The sequence below is a fragment of the Genypterus blacodes genome, unplaced genomic scaffold, assembly GCF_046128005.1.
Source record: "Genypterus blacodes isolate CSIRO-AG114 ecotype Tasmania unplaced genomic scaffold, CSIRO-AGI_Gbla_v1 ptg000110l_1, whole genome shotgun sequence".
NCBI lineage: Eukaryota > Metazoa > Chordata > Actinopteri > Ophidiiformes > Ophidiidae > Genypterus > Genypterus blacodes.
In genome coordinates, this window is record NW_027466914.1 from 1,497,022 (window position 1) to 1,516,901 (window position 19,880).

The following is a 19,880-nucleotide window of genomic DNA, read 5'->3' on the forward strand; positions in this document are numbered from 1 at the left end:
TATCCATGCCTGCAGCAAGCATTGGTTGTTGTTGGTAAGATAGTAAAACAAGGATGAGTAGGTGAGTGGAAAGAGAGAAATGTCTGCTTTATAGAGCAGAGTGTCATCTGTTATCAAGTCATTTAGCTTGTCAGGGTGAGACTCTGGTGTAATAGAGCTTTCAATGTCCCTATAAAAATCCTGCCAGAGGGAATCACAGTACAGATCTTTGGACCAGAAAGGAGGCAGGGGAATGGTCGGGCTTTCGCAGAGAAAAAAGGGCTCAGGGGATTTGGAATGTCCCCTTCCCCGCTGTATTTTCTCAATGCTCATAGTAAAGATGGTTAAGCAAGCTTTACCAAACCAACCAACCAATAAAACGAGCCCTAGATTGTGCTGAAGAGTAGCGGGAATAAAAACTATCACATGCAAAACTACAGTATTGGCCCAGAATCTGAAAACACTCAATGAACTCAAAGCTGTGCATTGCTTCAAACCTTTTTGTACCTCCATTCACCGGCGCTGCGCTGTGCAGACGTGAGTGCTTTTCAAGTGCACAGAGCTGCGTTAGTCATTACGAAGGCCTGCTGCCCAAGACAGTGTACACACTGTGAATGAATTTCACAAGACATTGAGGGAAGGATGGTGTGAGAGCGAGAAAAGGAGAATGCAATAAAAGGAAAACCATTACTCAACAATGGAACAAATGCAAGTGTACAGCTTGCGTTACAGCGAGCGAGCCTAGAGTCTGGCTCCACGCGGCAACAAAGAGCTCTTTAAAATCTCATTGGACCGGCTCTTTGTAGCTATTTATAAAGCGGTGCAAACTAGGACAAAACGCTTGTTAAAATTGTAAAAAGGTGCCGGCTGTTTTGACTGTTAGTGATGCGGCCTGAAAATCAGATTAATGCTGTTAAGGTCGCCTGCATGAATAATTCCACATTGAGATACAAAAAAGGGGAAAGCTAATCATTAACATTTCAGCACTGGCAGTGACGCCGACCCCAAACACTCCATAGACGGGATAAACACAGCACACACACTCTCACCGGCCTATTGAGTGTGTAACCAAGCTTTTCTCTCTCTGTGTAGTTTTGTCAACAATCAGTACATTAAGATACACTCGGCACTAAGGTACACTCAGTTCTATTCTAGATGCATTAATTGGCTTAATTGCAGCGGCATCAGACGGATTTAAGTGGAAGTAATGAGTGAGCATGTAGGAACAGACACAGTTCACGTTTACAGCCATGATTTGTCACGTCCGTTGCTTAATGTGCTTGATTTCAAATGTCCACGCTCATTTTCTGCTTCTTTGCTGTGGATTATTTCACCGGCTTCCTCTCACGTCCCCCCGGTTGCCATCTTACGCCCTCCGCTCCTCCTCCCCTCGCTCTCAGTGAGTGGGTGATAACATTATGATGTGTGTCAGGTTTTTACAGTCTGAAAGGGCCTCGCGGGGAGAGAGAGAGACGAGCATGGGTGAGATTTCCATTCAGCTGTTTAGGCAGTAAAACTATAGCTCCATAATCACACACACACACACAGCCCACTGACACTTACAGGGCATGAAAAAAAACCACGACAGCTTCTAAGCGAGGAAATCGCACGGGAGCGCTGCAGCCACCCAAGCTTTACATGCCAGCACATTTTACACATTTCCCCATGCACACAAACCTGAACACTCACACATACACACATGAGGCTTTCCACAGGGGACAACCATTGGCTCCATTTTAATCTACCATGGCATAGTAATCCGGTTTGGGATGAACACAATGATCACATTACACAGTAGATTCACACTCGATTACAGGCGTATACGTGCGTCGCCTCATAATAAAGCTTAATCCTCTAAACTAGCAGGCAAAACACACAAGAGTTGAAAAGGCGAGTCAGTGAATGATTCTCTGCCATGTCGGTCTCCACTCCGCCATTTCTTCTCCTTTCTAACGTCTACTTTTGTTTTGGCGGTCCTATAATCATCTCTGTCCCTCCCTTCCATCTTCCCTCTGACATGGGAGGTTATTATTGTGGCAGAGTTCAGCCCTGGTGAATTTCCCTCAATTCCATTTTGGTGTGTTGGGAAAGAAAGATATAGATGGAGGCAAAGGGTTTGGATGTGGCGTCACATTTTGAGCCAAACAGTTGTTGTGAAGTGGATTTTTCCTCTTTGCCTTGAAAGAAGACAGTGAGACAGTGAGTGTGTGTGTGTGTGTGGACAGCCTCACAACATCTTAAGTGTTTCCTAAAAATAACAGCTTTTTTTAAGATAAAGGACATTGTGTGTGTGTGTGTGTGTGTGTGTGTGTGTGTGTGTGCGTGTGCGTGGGCGTGGGCACGCCTTTTTTTCTGTCACTCTTCTCTCTGCCATTGGAAAAAAAAATGCATTTCTCAAACAGAGTTGTCATGTTACATGTATGGTGAGGAGGTGAAAAGTAATGTGCAATGGCCACAACACAGCCTGATGAATGTGTGTGTGCAGGGAGATCTTTCTTCCCTGGCAGAACTCCATATGCATGTTGCAGCGGCAGATCTATGCGCTGACTATTATGCAAATGAGAAGCAGCAAAGACAACACAGCAGCAAGACTTGAGTGAGATGGCCTTGGTTTTTTTTTTTTTTTTACGCTTTCAGCTCTTTTCACATACAAAGATGTATCGGGCACGTCAGCGGAGGAGAGACGGTGTAAGTCGAGAAAGCTGAGACTGGATATTAGTCTGTCACTCAGAAATTAATGGTGTTTTGGATGGCGTGTAAGTGTGTGGTGCATGCAGCTTGTTCAATATCACATGAGGGAGGGAGGGAGAGAGGGAGAAAGAGAGAGAGAGGTAGCAAAACAGTAGATGCCATTCTCCAGCAGCGTCTTGCCGATGGGCCAAACTGTGGACATTGATGATGAAATTTTGTGTTCCTGCGTTTCCTGTGTTTTTTGTCCAAGATTACGCAATTATGTCATAAATAGACAGAAACATCTAGAACACGTGGCAAACAATTAGGGTGCACTCTGAGCTGTCCATCTTATAGCTCAGATTCATCAGCAACACGTGAAACTTAAATTCTCTCCAGCTGGATACACACAAAGACTTGGACACACACATAAAATGCACATCCATCACCATTCAGCCCAGACTTGTCGTATAGATTTTCCATTCAAATCTCATATATATTAATTCTGCAGCAACTTTCAAAGATCAAAGTCCTGGAGTCTTTCATGACTTCGATAGAGTCCAACTCTTTCATCATTGATCCTTTGGAACCAAAAAACATTTTTGGCCTCAAGCCTCTGCACTACATGAAATTGATTCAATATTGGATTTTCGCTCGAGCAGAATTCCATAAAAAATAGGGTTGTGAGGCAAAAACGGGCCAGTGTGTCATCATAGAAGTGTTATTTAGAGGAGCGGCCTTCACGTTTCTTTCAGAGGAATTACCTGCGCCAGTTCCACTTTCCGGAGGCGTCACCTTTGTGTTGACTAGCCATCTCCCTCTGCTCTCCTGCTTCCATGACAGCGACCCATTTGTTCTTAAGCATGACGTAAACAGAGCAGGAAGATCTTAAGGAAAACGTCTGTTTTGCTGAGTCAGAGCCGAGGTCTTTACTTTACTTTTCCCCCAAACCGTCACTCACTCCCCGTTCTTATCTCTTTGGCTTTTCTTCCTCTATTCGCTCGCTCGCTCGCTCGCTGCTGCCCTCTTCTCTCTCTCTCTCGCATTGATTTGCTCTTTGTCTTCATGATCTATGATTCCCCGTGTTCTGCCGATGTAAGGATTCCTCAGAGCGGGAGGCTGGAGCTCCAGCCTCCCTATTGAAGAAGACAGAAATTCTGTACTCGCCGCAAATGGATAACAAGGGAGCTTGTAGACATGTAAGGTGTTGTTGTATAAAGCTGCAATTCAGTCCGGGTGCAATAACGGCACAGAACGGTGACCATACTTTATGTTGAGCTGCGTTCCAAGGCGGCCGTAAGAGCCTGCAGTCACACACACTATCAGAGATGCTGCTCATCGGCTCGTTTAAACAAGGGACTTAATAAAACGTTTCACGGTGTAAGTGCTGTCATCAGAGCAAAGCAGGGTGGAAAAAAGAAGGGGAGTTGGTGTCTCCTGTGTTATACAAGGGTTGAATGAGAAGTTCTGAGCCTGATGCAGAAGGAAGTGAGATGTTTATGTGTTTTTCGGCACCAATATGTTCTCGCCACAAACATGACATGGTGACAGGGCCATGGTTTGGACCACATTAACAGATCTAGTGGCAATTTTGATGCTTTGAAATGATGTTGTGCTTATTTTTAGCATGTCAATCAGGTGAACGTGCCATAAAAATAAACACAATCTTGTAAGAACTTCAGTGAATTAGTGTAAATTACCTAACAAACACTCAAATGTGTCAAATTGCTCATCACTTTAATTTCTTCTATGCTTTTCCACCTTTGCCACACTCCCAGTCTCAAGAAAACTCATTTAAAACACACAATCACAGCACTAACTACCATAAAGGGGAACATTAGTGCATTTAGGAACAATATCCATAGAAAACAATAGAGGCATTTTTTCATTTCACTTTCTCTTCCCCGGTAATTTAAAACCAAGAAATCAGCAGGCAGATGGTTCACTGCTCAAACGTGACACTTCCAGGTACTGAATATTGTCTTGTCGCCAGACTAAAGCCCCAAAACAAGCTGTGCCTCTCAAGTAAACTCTGCATGTGTTTCCATACGGCAGCGGCTCCACACACTTCCCATCAGGATAGATAACATGAGAGACACAGCGAGAGGACGGGCAAAGGCCTGGAGGGACTTTAGGGGCCTTGCGCTCATCAGGAGCCCTCACACGGTTACTCGACTGAGGTGAACCTGAGGCTCCTGTAACGCTTGTGTCCCCGGACCACCTCCCGACCGGCCGGCCAGCTTGGCCCGCTACCTGACGAGCAGAAGGGGAGCTAATTAGCCGATGGGTGCCATCAAAAGGGCACCCTGTAAGGCTACAGAGTCGCTCTATTATGGATGAGACCTGCCCTCAGGAGACCTGGTCGGCATGGCAATGCACTTGACAGCATGTTGTGGCTCCTCATGTTGCTGTTTGCCACCGATCAGCTGATGAGGCTTTGCTCCCTCAGGTTACAGAGTTGACTTGATCGCTGACTTAAATCAAAATGGCAGAAGGTTTATCTAAATTGTAATCACAGCTAATGTTCCGTCACAATTTAGAGACCTGTGGTCGCAAATAATACATTTCCCACACTAATTGGATTCTCCATTTGTGCAGGTGACTGTCTTGTTGTTCACAAACAAGGGTGAGCCAAATTGCAGCGTCCACTATCAGATAGAGCAGATAGTCTGTACCTTAGTTGTGTGTTAGATGGTACGTTAACACAACCTCACATTAGTTGCCTGTGTATTGAGCTAATAAAGCCATAAAGTGTAGCACGTGCATGGATAAGGTTTCATTACGCTGAACACCTCAGCAGTAAAGTCAGCCATACAGCATTTAAGGGTTTGTATGTTAGAGGTAATATTGTGAGTCGGTGAGATGTGATCTTGCTGTTTGTACGTCTGAAATACAACAGATGCATCAGCGTTGTTGCTCCGCTGTTTATTCTTAAATACGGTAAATAAGGGAAAATACAGAGAGTTGAAATGTATCACTAATTCAATCCAGGCTCTTACAGGAAATTAATGTACTGGAAAAAACAAATCACATTGATTTATAGTGGATACAGCAGTTACATTATGAGCCACCTGGCATAGGTGTGTCGTGTTTTCACTCAGAGAACACTGTGATGTGATAAACTGATGCCTGGAATCTACACACAAAAAAAAGAACCCAGCTCCCTCCTCTGCTGTGGGTCAGTGCAGCAGCCCACCTGCTTTTTATTCTATTAATCTAAATGGAGAATGACTTTCGCCAGGGGAAACCCGGTGAATTCAATTAACTCCCTGCTAGGATAGAAAATCAACAGTAGGGATCCGCTCGCTCCGGTCCCTTGCGTACTCTTCAAACCATATTTTACCAATTATGATACACTTAAGGGGAAGATTTAAAGAGAAAACCTCAAGTATGACATTTATTGGGGAGATAAACACTTTTGGCGTGGTAAATATATCATTTCTCAGCAGCGACAATAAGCAGAACATTAAGAAACAGAAAGAAAAGCAGTTGTTCCAGATCCAGCGGGCGTTTTTGATACTCGTCATTATTGAGCAAAGCTGAAATACCGCTGTGAAAACTCTCAGAGTGTGCTGTAGCAGCCAGCCAGCACTGATATCTGTGATTGTATAATAAAACATGCCGGATGATGGTGGGTGGTGGTGACGGTGGCGTTAACACATGCTGTATAAAGTGGCTCCATCTGTCCACGAACACGGCGTCAGGACGGAGTAGCACGCAGCGATCCGCCAGCGTTGGGGACAGGTGACTCGTGGGAACATGACTCCGGCCTCGCGGGAAAAAGCCTGCCACCCCTGACCGCTCTAAATTATTCAACGGGAACACACTGAACCACTGGCGAGTGTGCCAGGGTCGTCAAGGCAACCGCAGCCTTCCTGCCCACACCAGTAACCGCAAGCCCACACACGCACAGATCAATTTAAATGCAGTACTTGAATTCACAAAACTTGCATGGTCGGAGGGATCGTCCACGGCGAAACTATCTGTCTGAAGCACGGGGGGAGGGGGAGGGGGAGGGGCCGGGGCCGGGGCGGCGTGGGCGAATGTTACGGTGTACACACTCGCACATGTGTAATGCATGCCGTGTGCATCGCCTCGCTGGCCCCATTAGGACTAAATGTCAGAAAAATGTCACCCAAAAATGTCACAGTCTGATCATACATACTGATCACAACCTTTGGATTGGGAATCTGTGGGGATTTTGCAGAGTATTTGGAATAATAAATGACATAAGATGTTGCACAAATGAAGAAAGAATGATGTTTAATTCTACTTCAGTAGTTGCAAATCCAAATGTGTTGATGTTGAAAGATTGTTGATACAACACAGACACACACACATGTTTCAACAACTCTTTGTGTCTGCAGCTTAATGGACATGTGACGCCCCATTGGCCTCATCTTGTGTTGCAGCTTAGTAAGCTTTGACCAGAGACACAACTCAGACAGAAACATCTGGTTCCATACGGAGAAAACATTTGAAATAGTATAATAACAAGAGCTTTAGCGGCTGGTGATGAATATCTACTGCCTATGTTTTTGTGTGTGTGTGTGTGCGTGTGTGCGTGAATCATTTAGGTCAGGGCAGGTGTTGTGTATTTCTCTAGGACTGAGTAAACAGACTGACACAGGCACCCCGGTGGCTCACAAATCTGCTCTCATATCCAGGCCAAATGACGTCAAGAAATCGGCCTGTGTGAAATTAATAAGAAGCGCACAAAGAACACAAATAACTGGAAGAGCGCCTGATAGAAGAGAGTGTACTCGTGCCGCGGCCCAACAGCCCTGCGGTCATCAATCCGGGTCTGGATGAGGAAACGTTACAGGTTATTGACTCCAGCGTGATCGGCCGGGTCCAGACGTGCAATTTGAGGTCAATTTAGGAATTAGGATTGACCTCAAATTGTAGGAAAAAGCTAGAAAAAGACGAATGGCATCTCGAAAGAGGTTTGCTTAAATGGGAAGTTAATATCAGGTTAGATCAGCGCCCTGAATGGAAGAGTATTCAGAATCAATCAAGAGACGACGCGTGATGGGGCCCAACATTTCTGCAGCAGTACCACACCAAGGAGCACTTATCATGAGAGATATTAGAAAAACAATAAAACCAGCACTTTAACGCCACATTAAATCCTAGGCAGTTACATCAAGGCCTAAATTTAGTCCAGCCGTAACTTTCTGAGTCACAGAAGTCGCGCCAGTTCTCTTTTCTTTAGTCTGGTAACCGACTATGGTTAGAAGTGCTGGTGTCTAGGGCAGCGAGGGCAAAGACGCCATCGTCCCACGTGAAAAGGAGTGAGAGAACAGAGAGAGAACACACACACACAGACACATTTCCCCCCTAGACTTGCGTCTACTCCCTCCCTCCCCACAGACACACAAGGGCTTGGCTGTTGTGTAAACAGACGCACAAACACTGAGATGTGGGCACAAAAAGAATCCATGGAAATGAGAGAACTTACAACCATTTATTCACAGACACACACACACACACACACACACACAGACACAGACACACACTGGTTGCGTTGCATTATTCAGATGCCACTCAAAGGCCAAGCATGGCGACTAGTAATACGACCTGTGACCTGAGTGAAGCTCTTCCATTCCCTTCATAGCGACAACAGCACTGAATAGTTTGCATTGCACAACGTTGTGTTCTTCATTAACACGGTGCTGAAACCCAATAACTGACCTATATTATCATCCAACAACTCTATAATGAAAGTTCCATTTTACAAGCCAGAGTTTGACTACAACAGACACTTTGTCATCCTGCAAACACAAGTTTCAGTTTGTATTCATGCCACAGAAAGTTGCCCAATATTTCCCCGATCTGGCTAAGGACCAACATCTAATCCATTGTTTCCCAACAGCAGGTCAGCCGGTCCACCGAATTCTGTGGGAATCTGTTCGCGGATTGTTTTTACGTAGCCTTGGGAGAGACAAACAAACATGGGAAATAAATAAAATCTCTGCCAGTGGTAACAACCGCAAGTGACAGGAATCAGAGTCTTACCCGACTCCATTTTATTAATTGATTCATCCGTCTCTGAGCAGGATGTTTTAACAGATGGGAGAACAGCAGAAGCCGCTCGGTGCTTCTCTCTCTTTGTTGTGCGGCAGATTACCGTTGACTAAGCAACTTCGCTCTGTCCCCGGCGAGCTGAGTGTCATGATTTAAAACGCTTAATGCGACTTGAAGCGAGGCGTCGCACCTGATGCTTCGCCGTGAAGTGCCGAGGAGCGTTGCCGTGGCAAAATGATGCTCGGGGGGGGAAGGAGGGAGGAGAGGGAGGGGTGGCTTTGTGATTTCATGGTGAGTTAATGTTGCTTAGAGCTTGTGTTGTGAGAAACATCACCAGGCAGGGGACAAACTATCTCATAACCCAACTGTGGGAATAGAAAGAGGACAGAAAGTAGGGAATGACACAATGAGGCTCTTTATTCAACCAAGTGTAACTGTAGACAAAGGATTCTATTATTCTATTCTTGGTTTATTTCCTATGAGCCAAGAACACCTGACCAACAGGAACACACAGTTCTAGGATGCTACAGATGCTACCTGTTTAAACGCAGTAATGAGTGAATCTAACTGTTACGCAATAGTGAGTAAAATTCCAGTCTATGTCTGTCTGACACCGACAGCAGCACACACACACACACACACACAGGCAGAAGATTAAACATCCATTATCTCTCTTTCAATTACTCTTTGTTGCATAAAAATGATGATGAAAATGTAGCCCACGTATGACCTCGCCGGGGAAAACGTTTGAAGTCACTTCCTCAGATGCCGAGCAGAAGCATTAGTGTTCTCCACATTAAAACAGCGTGAAATGAAACACAAATAACTGCGTGATTAGATTGTCTAACTTGCACAGAAAATGAGTTTTTCCAGGAAAGACAACGGGATAAACAAACATTGAAGCATTCGGATAAATGTTAACACTTCTCCAATAACCAGCACCAAGTGTGAAGTTAGTATTCAAACTCTTTGCTCTGTCGCTCAAAGGTAAACAACAACGACCCGCAGCAAAGGGAAAGGGCAAATACGGTGCCGTTACTTGAAATAACGCAAATTAAGTCATGAAGTCAAATCCAGTAAGTCGACCCAGGCAGATTAAAGCTCCCGTCCAATGGGAGAAGGTTTTCTTAAAGACCACAGTGTGACCACCAATTACAACGCAGGCTTAGCGTGACCTCCCACCTCAAACCACACCTGATATTTAGAGAAGATATCCATCTCTCCTCATTTACTGCCCCTCTGTAAGAGCGGGCGGGAGCGTGTCTGTGACGAACACACACATCCAAGTGCAGTGTACAGTATGTGGCTGTGGCAATCACCGCATGGAGTGTGTAAAATCAGTCCAATCTCTACAGACTTTCCAAAGCAGCAGCTGTTTATAGCATCCACGCATAGAGGGAAATCAGTCATCCTCCTACTGGCTTTGTGATACTGTCTAAGTGCAACATAATTATACTGGATTGGGCTTTTGAAGCAGGAAAAGTACATGCAAGGCTGTTTACATAGCACTTAAGTCCAGGCACATGTTAGTTTAAGATGAAGTAGACTTTTTTATAGATTTGTCCCGTTGTGCTCTATGATTTTTGATGATTATTCAGCTTTTGAAATGCTTATTTATCCCAGGTAAACCTGCTGAGTGAGCATTTACAGCTACGCACGTCCATTCACTCCTGGAAGCCGAACAGTGCAGCCCTGAATCATTGTAGACTGATGGTTACTAAGCAGCTGAGCAGTTATTCCTGGGCCGGTTTGTGCTTGTAATTTGCACAGAAACAGAAACAGCAGTCAATAATGGGGAAAATACTAATCCTTAACTTTCCTTGAACCCAAAATCTTGGAGGCATTTCATGGATTCAGAACAGCACCGACCTAGGTACCTTCACCAACACGTGACCCACAGAAAACAAAACACCTCACTCAATAATGGATGCACGAGCTACTTTATTCACTAGACATAAACTCTACAGCTATGTTTTTGCACCAACTTGGCAACTTTGCAAAGTTCTGGCGTGTTTAGTTTCCTCTTAAAGGTAGGATACTCATAGTGCTGGTCAAAGACAGTGTGTTGCCATTTAGTAGTCTTCCACACTGTCACACACAGAAACCCCTGCTGAATACAAAGTGTCATCAATCCTATTCACGTTATGAATCATTTCTTGGAAGAGAGAGAGCGAGGCTGGACGTGACTTTATTTCTTATCACTGTGTCTCTGTCTTCCTCTCCCTGTCATGTGAGCTCGAGCATTTTAACTGAATAACCTGTAGCATCTGGACTGAATCTGCTGCCTGCTCTTCCAAAGGAACACACTGTGGCATTCCAAGTCTGCAAATCATGTGAATATGTGGATGTAGGATTTAAATGTCTGTCAGTGGACATGCCAGGATGTATCTGTATGTGTGTGTGTGTGTGTGTGTTCAGTCAAGTGTGTGAGGGGTGTAACGCTTTATGATAGCCTAATGCATTTGGCTTGTGCTAAACAGAAGTGATTTGCTCTGGAAGCAGACGAGGCATGTTAACTAGAAGGATATGCCCTTGAGAGCAGAGAGAGAGAATTTCACTCATTCCCCAAGGGAGGAAAGCTTATATGTTGGTTCAGCAGAAAGAAAGAAAGAAAGAAAGAAAGAAAGAAAGAGAAAAGTCACATAAACATTGATTTCAGATCTGTTAAGGTTTACTGGCGTCACACTTGTGGCTTGAGGGCTTTTAGCGTTTCATTATGTTGGGATATGAGTTCAGTATAAAAAAAAACTCCACTTTTGAAAGGAATCTTTTTGTTTGGGTAAAATTTCATCTCTCCGTCCAGATTGTTGCCTGTGGCCTCGCAGATAAGCGTGTTTAATGCACCAATGTGCCTCTCAGCATGTGATGCATTCATTCCCCCCGAGTTAGAAAGACATGAATGATACCATGTGAATGCCACCAAGCTCATGTTAGTCAAGGACCCTGCACAACACAACACAACACAACACTATGGTCCCTCACTTCAAACATTTTGCTGACTTAGTGTTGAATTTCATGTGTTTACAGTTTATACTGAAAGACAGAGGCCTAAAATTCAAATAAACAAACCTATGCATTATTTAATAGGCATAACTTTGAATAAATTGCATTCCACTGAAAAAGCTACTTGGCGACACTTTCCCTCTTTGAGAATAAAACAAGCACATAAAAGCAGATGAGGGAATAAATCTGGACCACTATCCTTCAAAATTATGTTTTCTATACATTTTGTTCACTTTCAGGAGCATCCAGACATGTGGAAAGGTTTTTTTTTTCTGTCTGGATGCAACTAGAACGCAGCTGGACATCTCACAATGAGCCTGTTGTTGTTGTTGTTGAAATGTCAACAACACAGTGAACAAAGATATTACGTGCCCAATGTGTCACAAATTACGAAATCAGACAGAAAATAAACAACCAAAGTAGAGAAAGGGAGAGATTCCTGCTTCTTGATTTCTTTGTCGAATATGTTTCATGTCAACACAATAACGGTCCCGGTTGTTCTTACCTCCACATTGAACGACTGCTCCTCTCCGTTCACCGCGCATAAAATCCACAGCAACAACTGCAAGCATATCGTCCCTATACAGCAGCTATTAAGACATCTCCTGGTGCGGAACGCCAATAAAACCATAGTGAAGCCCGCTGTTGTTGCTTATTGTCTTTGTTGAGTTTTATTTACAGTCAATAAACACACAAACGGACAGCGGGGGTAAAATCCTAGTCGCTTAGCAGAAACATTGCTGATGTCTCGGTCTCTCTTGCGGGCAGAGGAGATGGAAAAGAAGAAGGGAGAATGAGAGGATTCGTCGCTCGCTCTTCCCGCTGTTACTGCTCGCTGCGATCGCCGTGAGGTTATACCCGGGGAAAGAATCGCTGCTCACGGCTGTCAGTAGCCTCCCGGTGCCGCTGTCCCCGGGTCAGTCCTCCGGTTGTTCCTAGCGGACACGTCCAGCTCGTTTTCTGCGCCGCGCGGCATAGCTGCCCGTTTTCAATCGTGTTTCCCACCGACTGCGCATGTGCGAGGTTGGCTCGAGCGCCCCAACCCACATCTCATCAAACTCAGCGTATTTCTTCTTCTCTCTCTTTTTGTTTTTTAAACGCTACACTTTTGATATTGTTTATTTGCACACAAGACTTGTAAATGAGCTTAACAGAATATGCGAGAAACGTTGTGTGTAAGTAAACGCAGCAAAACCATAAGTAATAGGAGTAAGGAGCTTTTCATGTGTCAAAAGCTGTATGATATGGTTATTGGTGTCAAAGATAAAGTCTGGTTTTGGCTTTATGAATACATATCGTAGATCATTTATATTTCACTTTTATTTTATGAGAGAGAGAGAGAGACAGAGAGAGAGAGAGAGAGAGAGAGAGAACCTAAATGAACCACTAGAGGGCGACGATAAGCGCTGTGAGTCAGATCAGATTCAGATCAGAATTGTTCCCTTTCCCTCAGAGGAGGTGAGTAATCTGTGCTACCCAGAAGTCTGGCTTGTCACTGTGTTTGTCATTCATGTTTCCTGTAGACAATGATGATGATGATGATGATGATGCCACCAATAATGTCATTGCACCTCCAATGCATGCTCATGTAATATTGTGCCTCATAAACTTGTATCAATCTCATTCTGTCCTAAATCTACAATATATAGTATAGATGACAAAATGATAAAGATAGAAATCGAAAACTCTGTAAAAAAGAAGGCGGGTAAGTCAGACAAACAGACTAAATACTGCTAAATGCATTCCCTCTTTCTCACCTGGGCCTGTGATGTTCAGATTGGTCCTTGGTTAGAAATGGTTGGACTATGATTTACTACTGTATATCAATATCATATAATATATACTCTGGCTGCCCTACAACACAGAAACAAAGCAGAACCTGTGTGTCATTTCAAAAAGCTTTTCTCCTTAATAATCTACTCAGATAATAGAGAAGGGTCAAATCTAATGAGCCAGATCAATGATTCTCCACTTAGTCTAACACCAAGGGGTGAGGAACAAGTATGTGTGTGCGCCTGTGTGTATGTGTGTCTGTGTGTATTTGTGCATCCAAGCTGAGTTAGGCCAACCGCACCATTAGCTCGCTGATGAGGTTTCAATTTGCGCTGCCCCACCACTTTCCTCTAAGGAATTCTCAGTGAACTCCATTTAAAGTTTTGGAAAAACACTGGCAGCATCCCATTCTGTTTGACCTCTGCTTGACCTGCAATGACAACGATCCAGTTTGAGGTCTGTGTGTCTGCGGTCATCACGGTGCGGATGAGAATGTAATGCATTCTGATAACCAAAGTGACAAACACTGTCTACCTCACAATGAGCTTGACATGTGACACAGTTCATCACGAGTAGAAAGAACAAAGTATACACTGTGCTCAGAGACCTGCTGGTCCACACACATTAGTTCACACTGTGTGTAAGGAGATTGTGAGCCTATGAATGGTTTAAACATAGCTGAGCCATTGTATACATTTAGAAGAGACACCGTTTGTCTGCACGGTTGAGAAACATCTTGACAATTTACACTAAACTGCATGTTTCTCAAAGTAGTTAACCAGCTCAGCAACTTAAACAAGTCAGAAAATGGACTTAAATGTTATGGAAATAGGAGTTTGTTCTGTATAGTGGAAGTTGCCAGGTCTCATATTGGATCTATAAACTCTCCTAAACCGCTCCACAAGCCAGCAACATAGTGTGGCGCCAAGAATGTGGTGGGCGTATGTATGTTTTGATGTCTGCAGTCTCATCATGTAACAGGTTGATGTGAAAGATGATGTGAAACTGAAATGGTATGTTTTGGATTATTTAGTGTGAGAGAAATGAGAGGGTCTTGTCTGTGTTTTTGGATCCCCCAGGCAGATATACATACTGGAAGCAGAGAAACATGTGGAACCTCACCCACAATCAGGGTTTCATCTTGGGTGGGAGGATATGTGTGTGATGCTGCTTTGCATCGCAGTATAATTTGGTGAAAATCTGCCGCCACAGAACCTCAAACAATGGAAATAGCTTCATTTTCGTGACCTACTAGTTGAGAAAATTCAGGATACTTTCTAGCCCCAAACCTTAAAGGATGGTGTGAACACTGGGAAAGCTTTAATGAGCTTGAAGTGAGGGTTGAAGATAGGCCTTAGCAACCTCATTTTGAACTGTAGAGAGCACCTGGGATGAAGTCATTTCTCTGATTGAACCAAATTATCATACTGTCTTCAAACCAAACCAGATAAAAAGTGCTGCACCTCATTCACGTCCTCCTTATCTCCCAAAATTGTGGCTGTGAAAGTTTGTCTTCCTCTTTCTCCTTCTCTTGCACCCATTCAATAGTTTAATGACTGGCTGAATCATTTTCGCTTCCTATCCCCCTTCTTACTTCTTTCTCTCTCTCCCTCTCACACTGTCTCTTCCTGTCCTCCTCTTAATGATTTCCTCTGTCACTCTAATCCTGAATACCCTTTTTGAAAGGGTCTTGGCCCTCTCCCTCTTTCCAACTGGTCCTCCCACCAGCACGGAGCTTTGCCAGTATCCTCAAAGCCTTCCTCTCCAAACATGACTCTGTCTCATAACTGCTGCATCTGCTCCCAGTCAGACCTCCTGGATCTCCTGGCAGCATGAATCTAAAGCCTCCCGTCTGTCTCTATTTCTCTGCTCGCAGAGGGAGAAAAGAGAAGATTAGGAGAGCAAGATGAAAAGAGACCAGCGATCAAGAACGGAGCGATAGTTGGTCAATTTAAACAAAGGGAATAAACTCTTTGCGTTTGTATCACTCGCCTATACGAATCCCCACTGCTGGATTATTGTTTATAACCCATAATTCACAGCATGTTTAACCCTTAACACCCAGTTGGCCATACAGCTGGGTGGGATTACAGTTTCACTCCAAACGCAGGGTCAGGGTCGGTCAGTGAGAAGCCGCCATTTCAACAGGGCACGATCGGCGTGTTGTCGAATGGGCCAGATGAAGCCAAGCAAAAGAGAAACCAGACCAGCAGGAAAGAGCTTTTCTGTTTAAACAAGCAGCTTATCAATCAGCTGGGCCATTTCTATTTGAGCCTGAACATGAAAATATTGAGGAGTTGCTTTCAATGACTTGGAAATGTTTTCCAAACCACAAGCTGCAATGCACATCACCCCCATTTGTTGGATATTTAGTGGCATAATTCTTCAAGTTCAAGTTAACCACAATTGAAGTATTCAAAGACTCAAAATATGAATGTAGGTAAAATGTTGTTAACTTTTTTTTGCATGATTATACAACCACAAAGATATTGATATTATATCTACTCACTAGCCAGGACTATACTATTAAAAACAGGTGTGCACTACCATTCTATAAATCTGGACATGTAACTCCAATTGATGTAAACTAAATTACTACACACACACACACACACAGCATGGGGGAGATTTCCTCTAGGGACCGGTAATGGTTCCAGTTGCTCTGAAACCCACAGACCACTGCACCAAAATGTTTCCACCCTTCCTGCATGGGGTAAACATTCATACACCCGCTGGCCAAAAAGACCTGAAACTGATCCGCACCGCAAAATCGGAAGTAGGTCGATTGGTGCTGTTGGCAAACTTTCGCTCCCTCTCACTCTCTCTCTCTCGCTCTTTTCGGCTCGGCGTGGCCAACGGTTTTCTTTTTCAAACTTGTGCTTGTGGGAATAGCACAGACTCGTGTCATAACAGAGCTGTTAATAACTTCAGTGGGAGAAACTTGGAGGGGAAGTACCTCACTAAAGAAGGCAATTGCCACTTCGTAGCTCCTGCACCTCATGACAGCATATAAAAATATATAGTCGCCGTGGAGACATGGCATCTATCTTTTGATTCCAGTATTTCATCCGTACACTGCAAGTTTCAGTTTGTGTTTTCTCTGGATAAGCCACATTTTCTGAGCCGTGATTACTCATAACGTTAAAGTGTCAAAATTGGTTCCAAAACTTGCATCATGTGGCTCTCAATTGCTCTTTGCGGCTGACATATTCGTAATTGCTGTGTAAACAATGCCACTATTAGAAGCGGCACCAGAGAACGCATTTCCCATGCAGAGAAGAAATATGCAGAGTATAAATTAGACACCAATATATTATTAATTGTTAGTGTAATTTCTCTTGTAATGTTGTGGTGGAGACGGATGACAAAAAAGCCCCTGCACTGTGTGTGTGTGTGTGTGTGTGTCTGTGTGTGTGTGTGTGTGTGTGAGAGAGAGAGGGAGAGTGAGGATAAAGTGCTGAGCGTTGTGTTTGCCAACTGATCTATAATTTACAAGTCAGAGTCTAATGATATCTACAACATTCCTCTTTAACTCTGTGTGTGTGTGTGTGTGTGTGTGTGTGTGTGTGTGTGTGTGTGTTTGTTGTGGGTGTCTATATGTATGAATGTGCACATACATAATATCAATATGATCTAAGCAAAACACACGTATGACTTCAGAGTTTTATCACATCCAATGAACTATGCAGCCCGTGTTAAGGTGGAATAGATGTATTAATGGATCGTCCACCTCCAGCATCATGGCGGCTGCTGTCATACTCGCTGAATGAAAGGTGAATGGTGCAAATTCAGCAGTGAGTGGAATGCCACAGCACAGAGACAAGCTGCGCACTTACCTCTCTACTCGGAGCAATTATGATTGATTATCGCTCTTTGAAGTGCTTCTCTCACTGTTTTTCCCTCCATGCACAAAATTGGCTCCAGGCTCTGAACAAGCATCGTTTCACGCAGGAACATTTGAAGGAATGGATTAGATTAGACTTGTCGCAGTTGGCTTTTGAATTAATGCACTTTTTCACACTAGATGATTTTTATTTTAATTCTAACAGCGACCTAAAGTCAGGAAGGACCTCCCTAATCTGCAACGAGCTCCTGGCCCAGCTGATCCCCATGTAATTATACAATCTGTGTCTGTATCATCTGACCAGGGTGCATGTTGGCACCCTGCATCTAAATGCAATCAGAGTGAAGATACAGTTTGTTATCCTGCTGGTCCTGATGAAAAATGCTGCTACGTGTACACTCAGAATGCACGGTGATGGGAATGCAATCCAGACTTCATAAGGATGCATGATGTTCTTCATCTTCACACTCTTGTTTGTTTTGTTTGAAGTGGTTCAGTTGCGCAATATTTCAGTGCTGTTTTAAGAGCTTAGTTCTGGTTTAAATCTTAAAATCATCACCTCATATATTCTCCCTTTTGGTTTCACTTATATGTCTTTTGAAACTCTGATATCTTCAAGGTTTGCACTTCTCAGCCTCTGTTATAAATCCAGGGCCAAAAGAAGATGTGAGACACAGCTGGAGCATGTGTGTGATGATTTCTTACAGACAGGTTTATGAACACTGTGGTTCTCACTGTTACAAACAACATATTCACGCTGGTTATATTGGTGATCTAAGATATAAAACATTAAGTTCATTATAAGCGGATCCAGATACAAGTGTTAGCTAGATGTAAATTTAATGGGCTAAAGTCGCCTCGGGCCAGGAATAAGCTTGAGCTGAGAATCTGCCATGTGAAAACCATTATCCTGCAGATGCTGCTCAGATGAGCCATCACATTAAAACAAAGGTGTTATGACATTAGGGCCTTTAAAATGTTAATTATAAGCACCAAGCAAAAACCCATGAGCTTTCAATGGCAAAATTGCTCCAACCGTTAAGTCGGATTTTATGAGGAGGAAATCCTGTGGTTGGTGTGATGTGTAGAGAAACAGACTTCACCTTTACGTGGTCATTGAGGGAGGTATGAGTGTGTGAGGGCGACTCTTACATGGTGCCAATGACAGGAACAATACTGGGCACAATGTAGGGAGAATGACAGGCAGGGCAAAGCTCCAGCTCAGACAGTGGAGGTAGAAATGCCACAGTAAGTCCGTACATAGTTTTCTGTATTCATCTTAAAGACTACAGCTGCTCCACTGCCTTGCCCCTCTGTAACCCTGCCATGCTCACATCGCTATACAAGTCTGTCAGTCAGTGAAAGCTGTGATTATGAGCAGAAGATGGTTGCAGGGAGAGGTCGTGTATCGAGCGACACAGAATCTCAGAATAAATCAGCTCCTACACAGTTAACATCAATCGTCCCAAAGAAGTATGCCTCGGTATTGAACTGAGAGATCTGTCGAGAAAGCAGAAGAAGATAAGATATAAAGTGGAACAACATGTAGGACTCACAGTTTGGAGAAGCATGAGAGAAACCATTGTTTTGAGGAAGAATTTGAATCTGGGAGCCACTCAGCTGATCTTGTATTCAACTGGAATTGACTCAGCATCCTGTTAATGGGTTTCCAGGAAAGCTATGAAAGAATGGAAACAATAGGTACAACTTCAGGCCTCAGCGTCTTTAGGCCTTTGTACTTTTTCTACATTGGAACAGCTTTCCATCGTTCCTAACTACATTCTGGCCACCCAGCTTCCTGGTCTAGGGTCATGGTTGGTCAGCATGCAACTCTTGTCTCTCTGTAGGAAACATTAAGCAGGTTAATGCCTGATTGACAATTAGCCGCAGCTGTGGTAATTTGATGCAGCTGCATCCAATTACCAACAAGCCTGCAGCATAATGTGCCGCACTGTCTAGCCGGGATTTTCTAGAAAGGACATTTTCATGGCTGCGTTCCCACAAAATGTATACATTTTTAGGGTAAGGGCTTTGTTAAGGGGTTTTGTAGCCTGAACATACACTTACATGGCCGTATTCACACATTACAGAGGAAGAAGGACTACATTTAGTTGAGAAAAATGGAAATAACTGTTGCATTTTTCTTGTTGGGCCTCGAAGTGTTTGACATCCCAGGCTTGATTTCAGCAATATTATGTAATATCTTTTTTTTTTTGGAGGAGCCTGTAGGTTTCATGTGATTGGCAGCTGATGTTCTCAGTCCGTCTACATGTCTGCACCCTGCGGAAGTGAACACAATCATTTCCAGGCAGTAGATTTATCATTAAATAACTCCAGACAGGTTTCTGGATTAAGAGAGGTTTGTTGACAGGACGTGGCAGAGCATTCGTTTATGGCTTGTTTGGGTTTTCTTGGGTGCAGAGCACAGGTCAGCAATCTCTCCTAAAAGATGATGAGCCGGCCCCAGATGAACAGCTTAAAGCGTCAAGCCTTGTGCATCAAAATGCCACAGCCAATAAATCCTGCCCGAGGGATCGCTGTTGTTGGTATTCTGTGTGGCAGCTGCACCGGTTCAGATAAATCT

General features: G+C 43.8%; 1 protein-coding gene across 1 annotated transcript in view; it reads right to left on the minus strand.

The window, feature by feature from the left end:
* The window catches only part of LOC143009094 (matrix metalloproteinase-16-like), a 53,192-nt gene extending 40,518 nt beyond the window's left edge, over nt 1–12,674 (minus strand). The window contains exon 1 of the mRNA XM_076161103.1: nt 12,185–12,674. Within this exon, the coding sequence (XP_076017218.1) occupies nt 12,185–12,310 (126 nt within the window). The 5' untranslated portion in view covers nt 12,311–12,674. The remainder of the gene's footprint in view (nt 1–12,184) is intronic.
* Between the last annotated feature and the right edge of the window lie 7,206 nt (nt 12,675–19,880).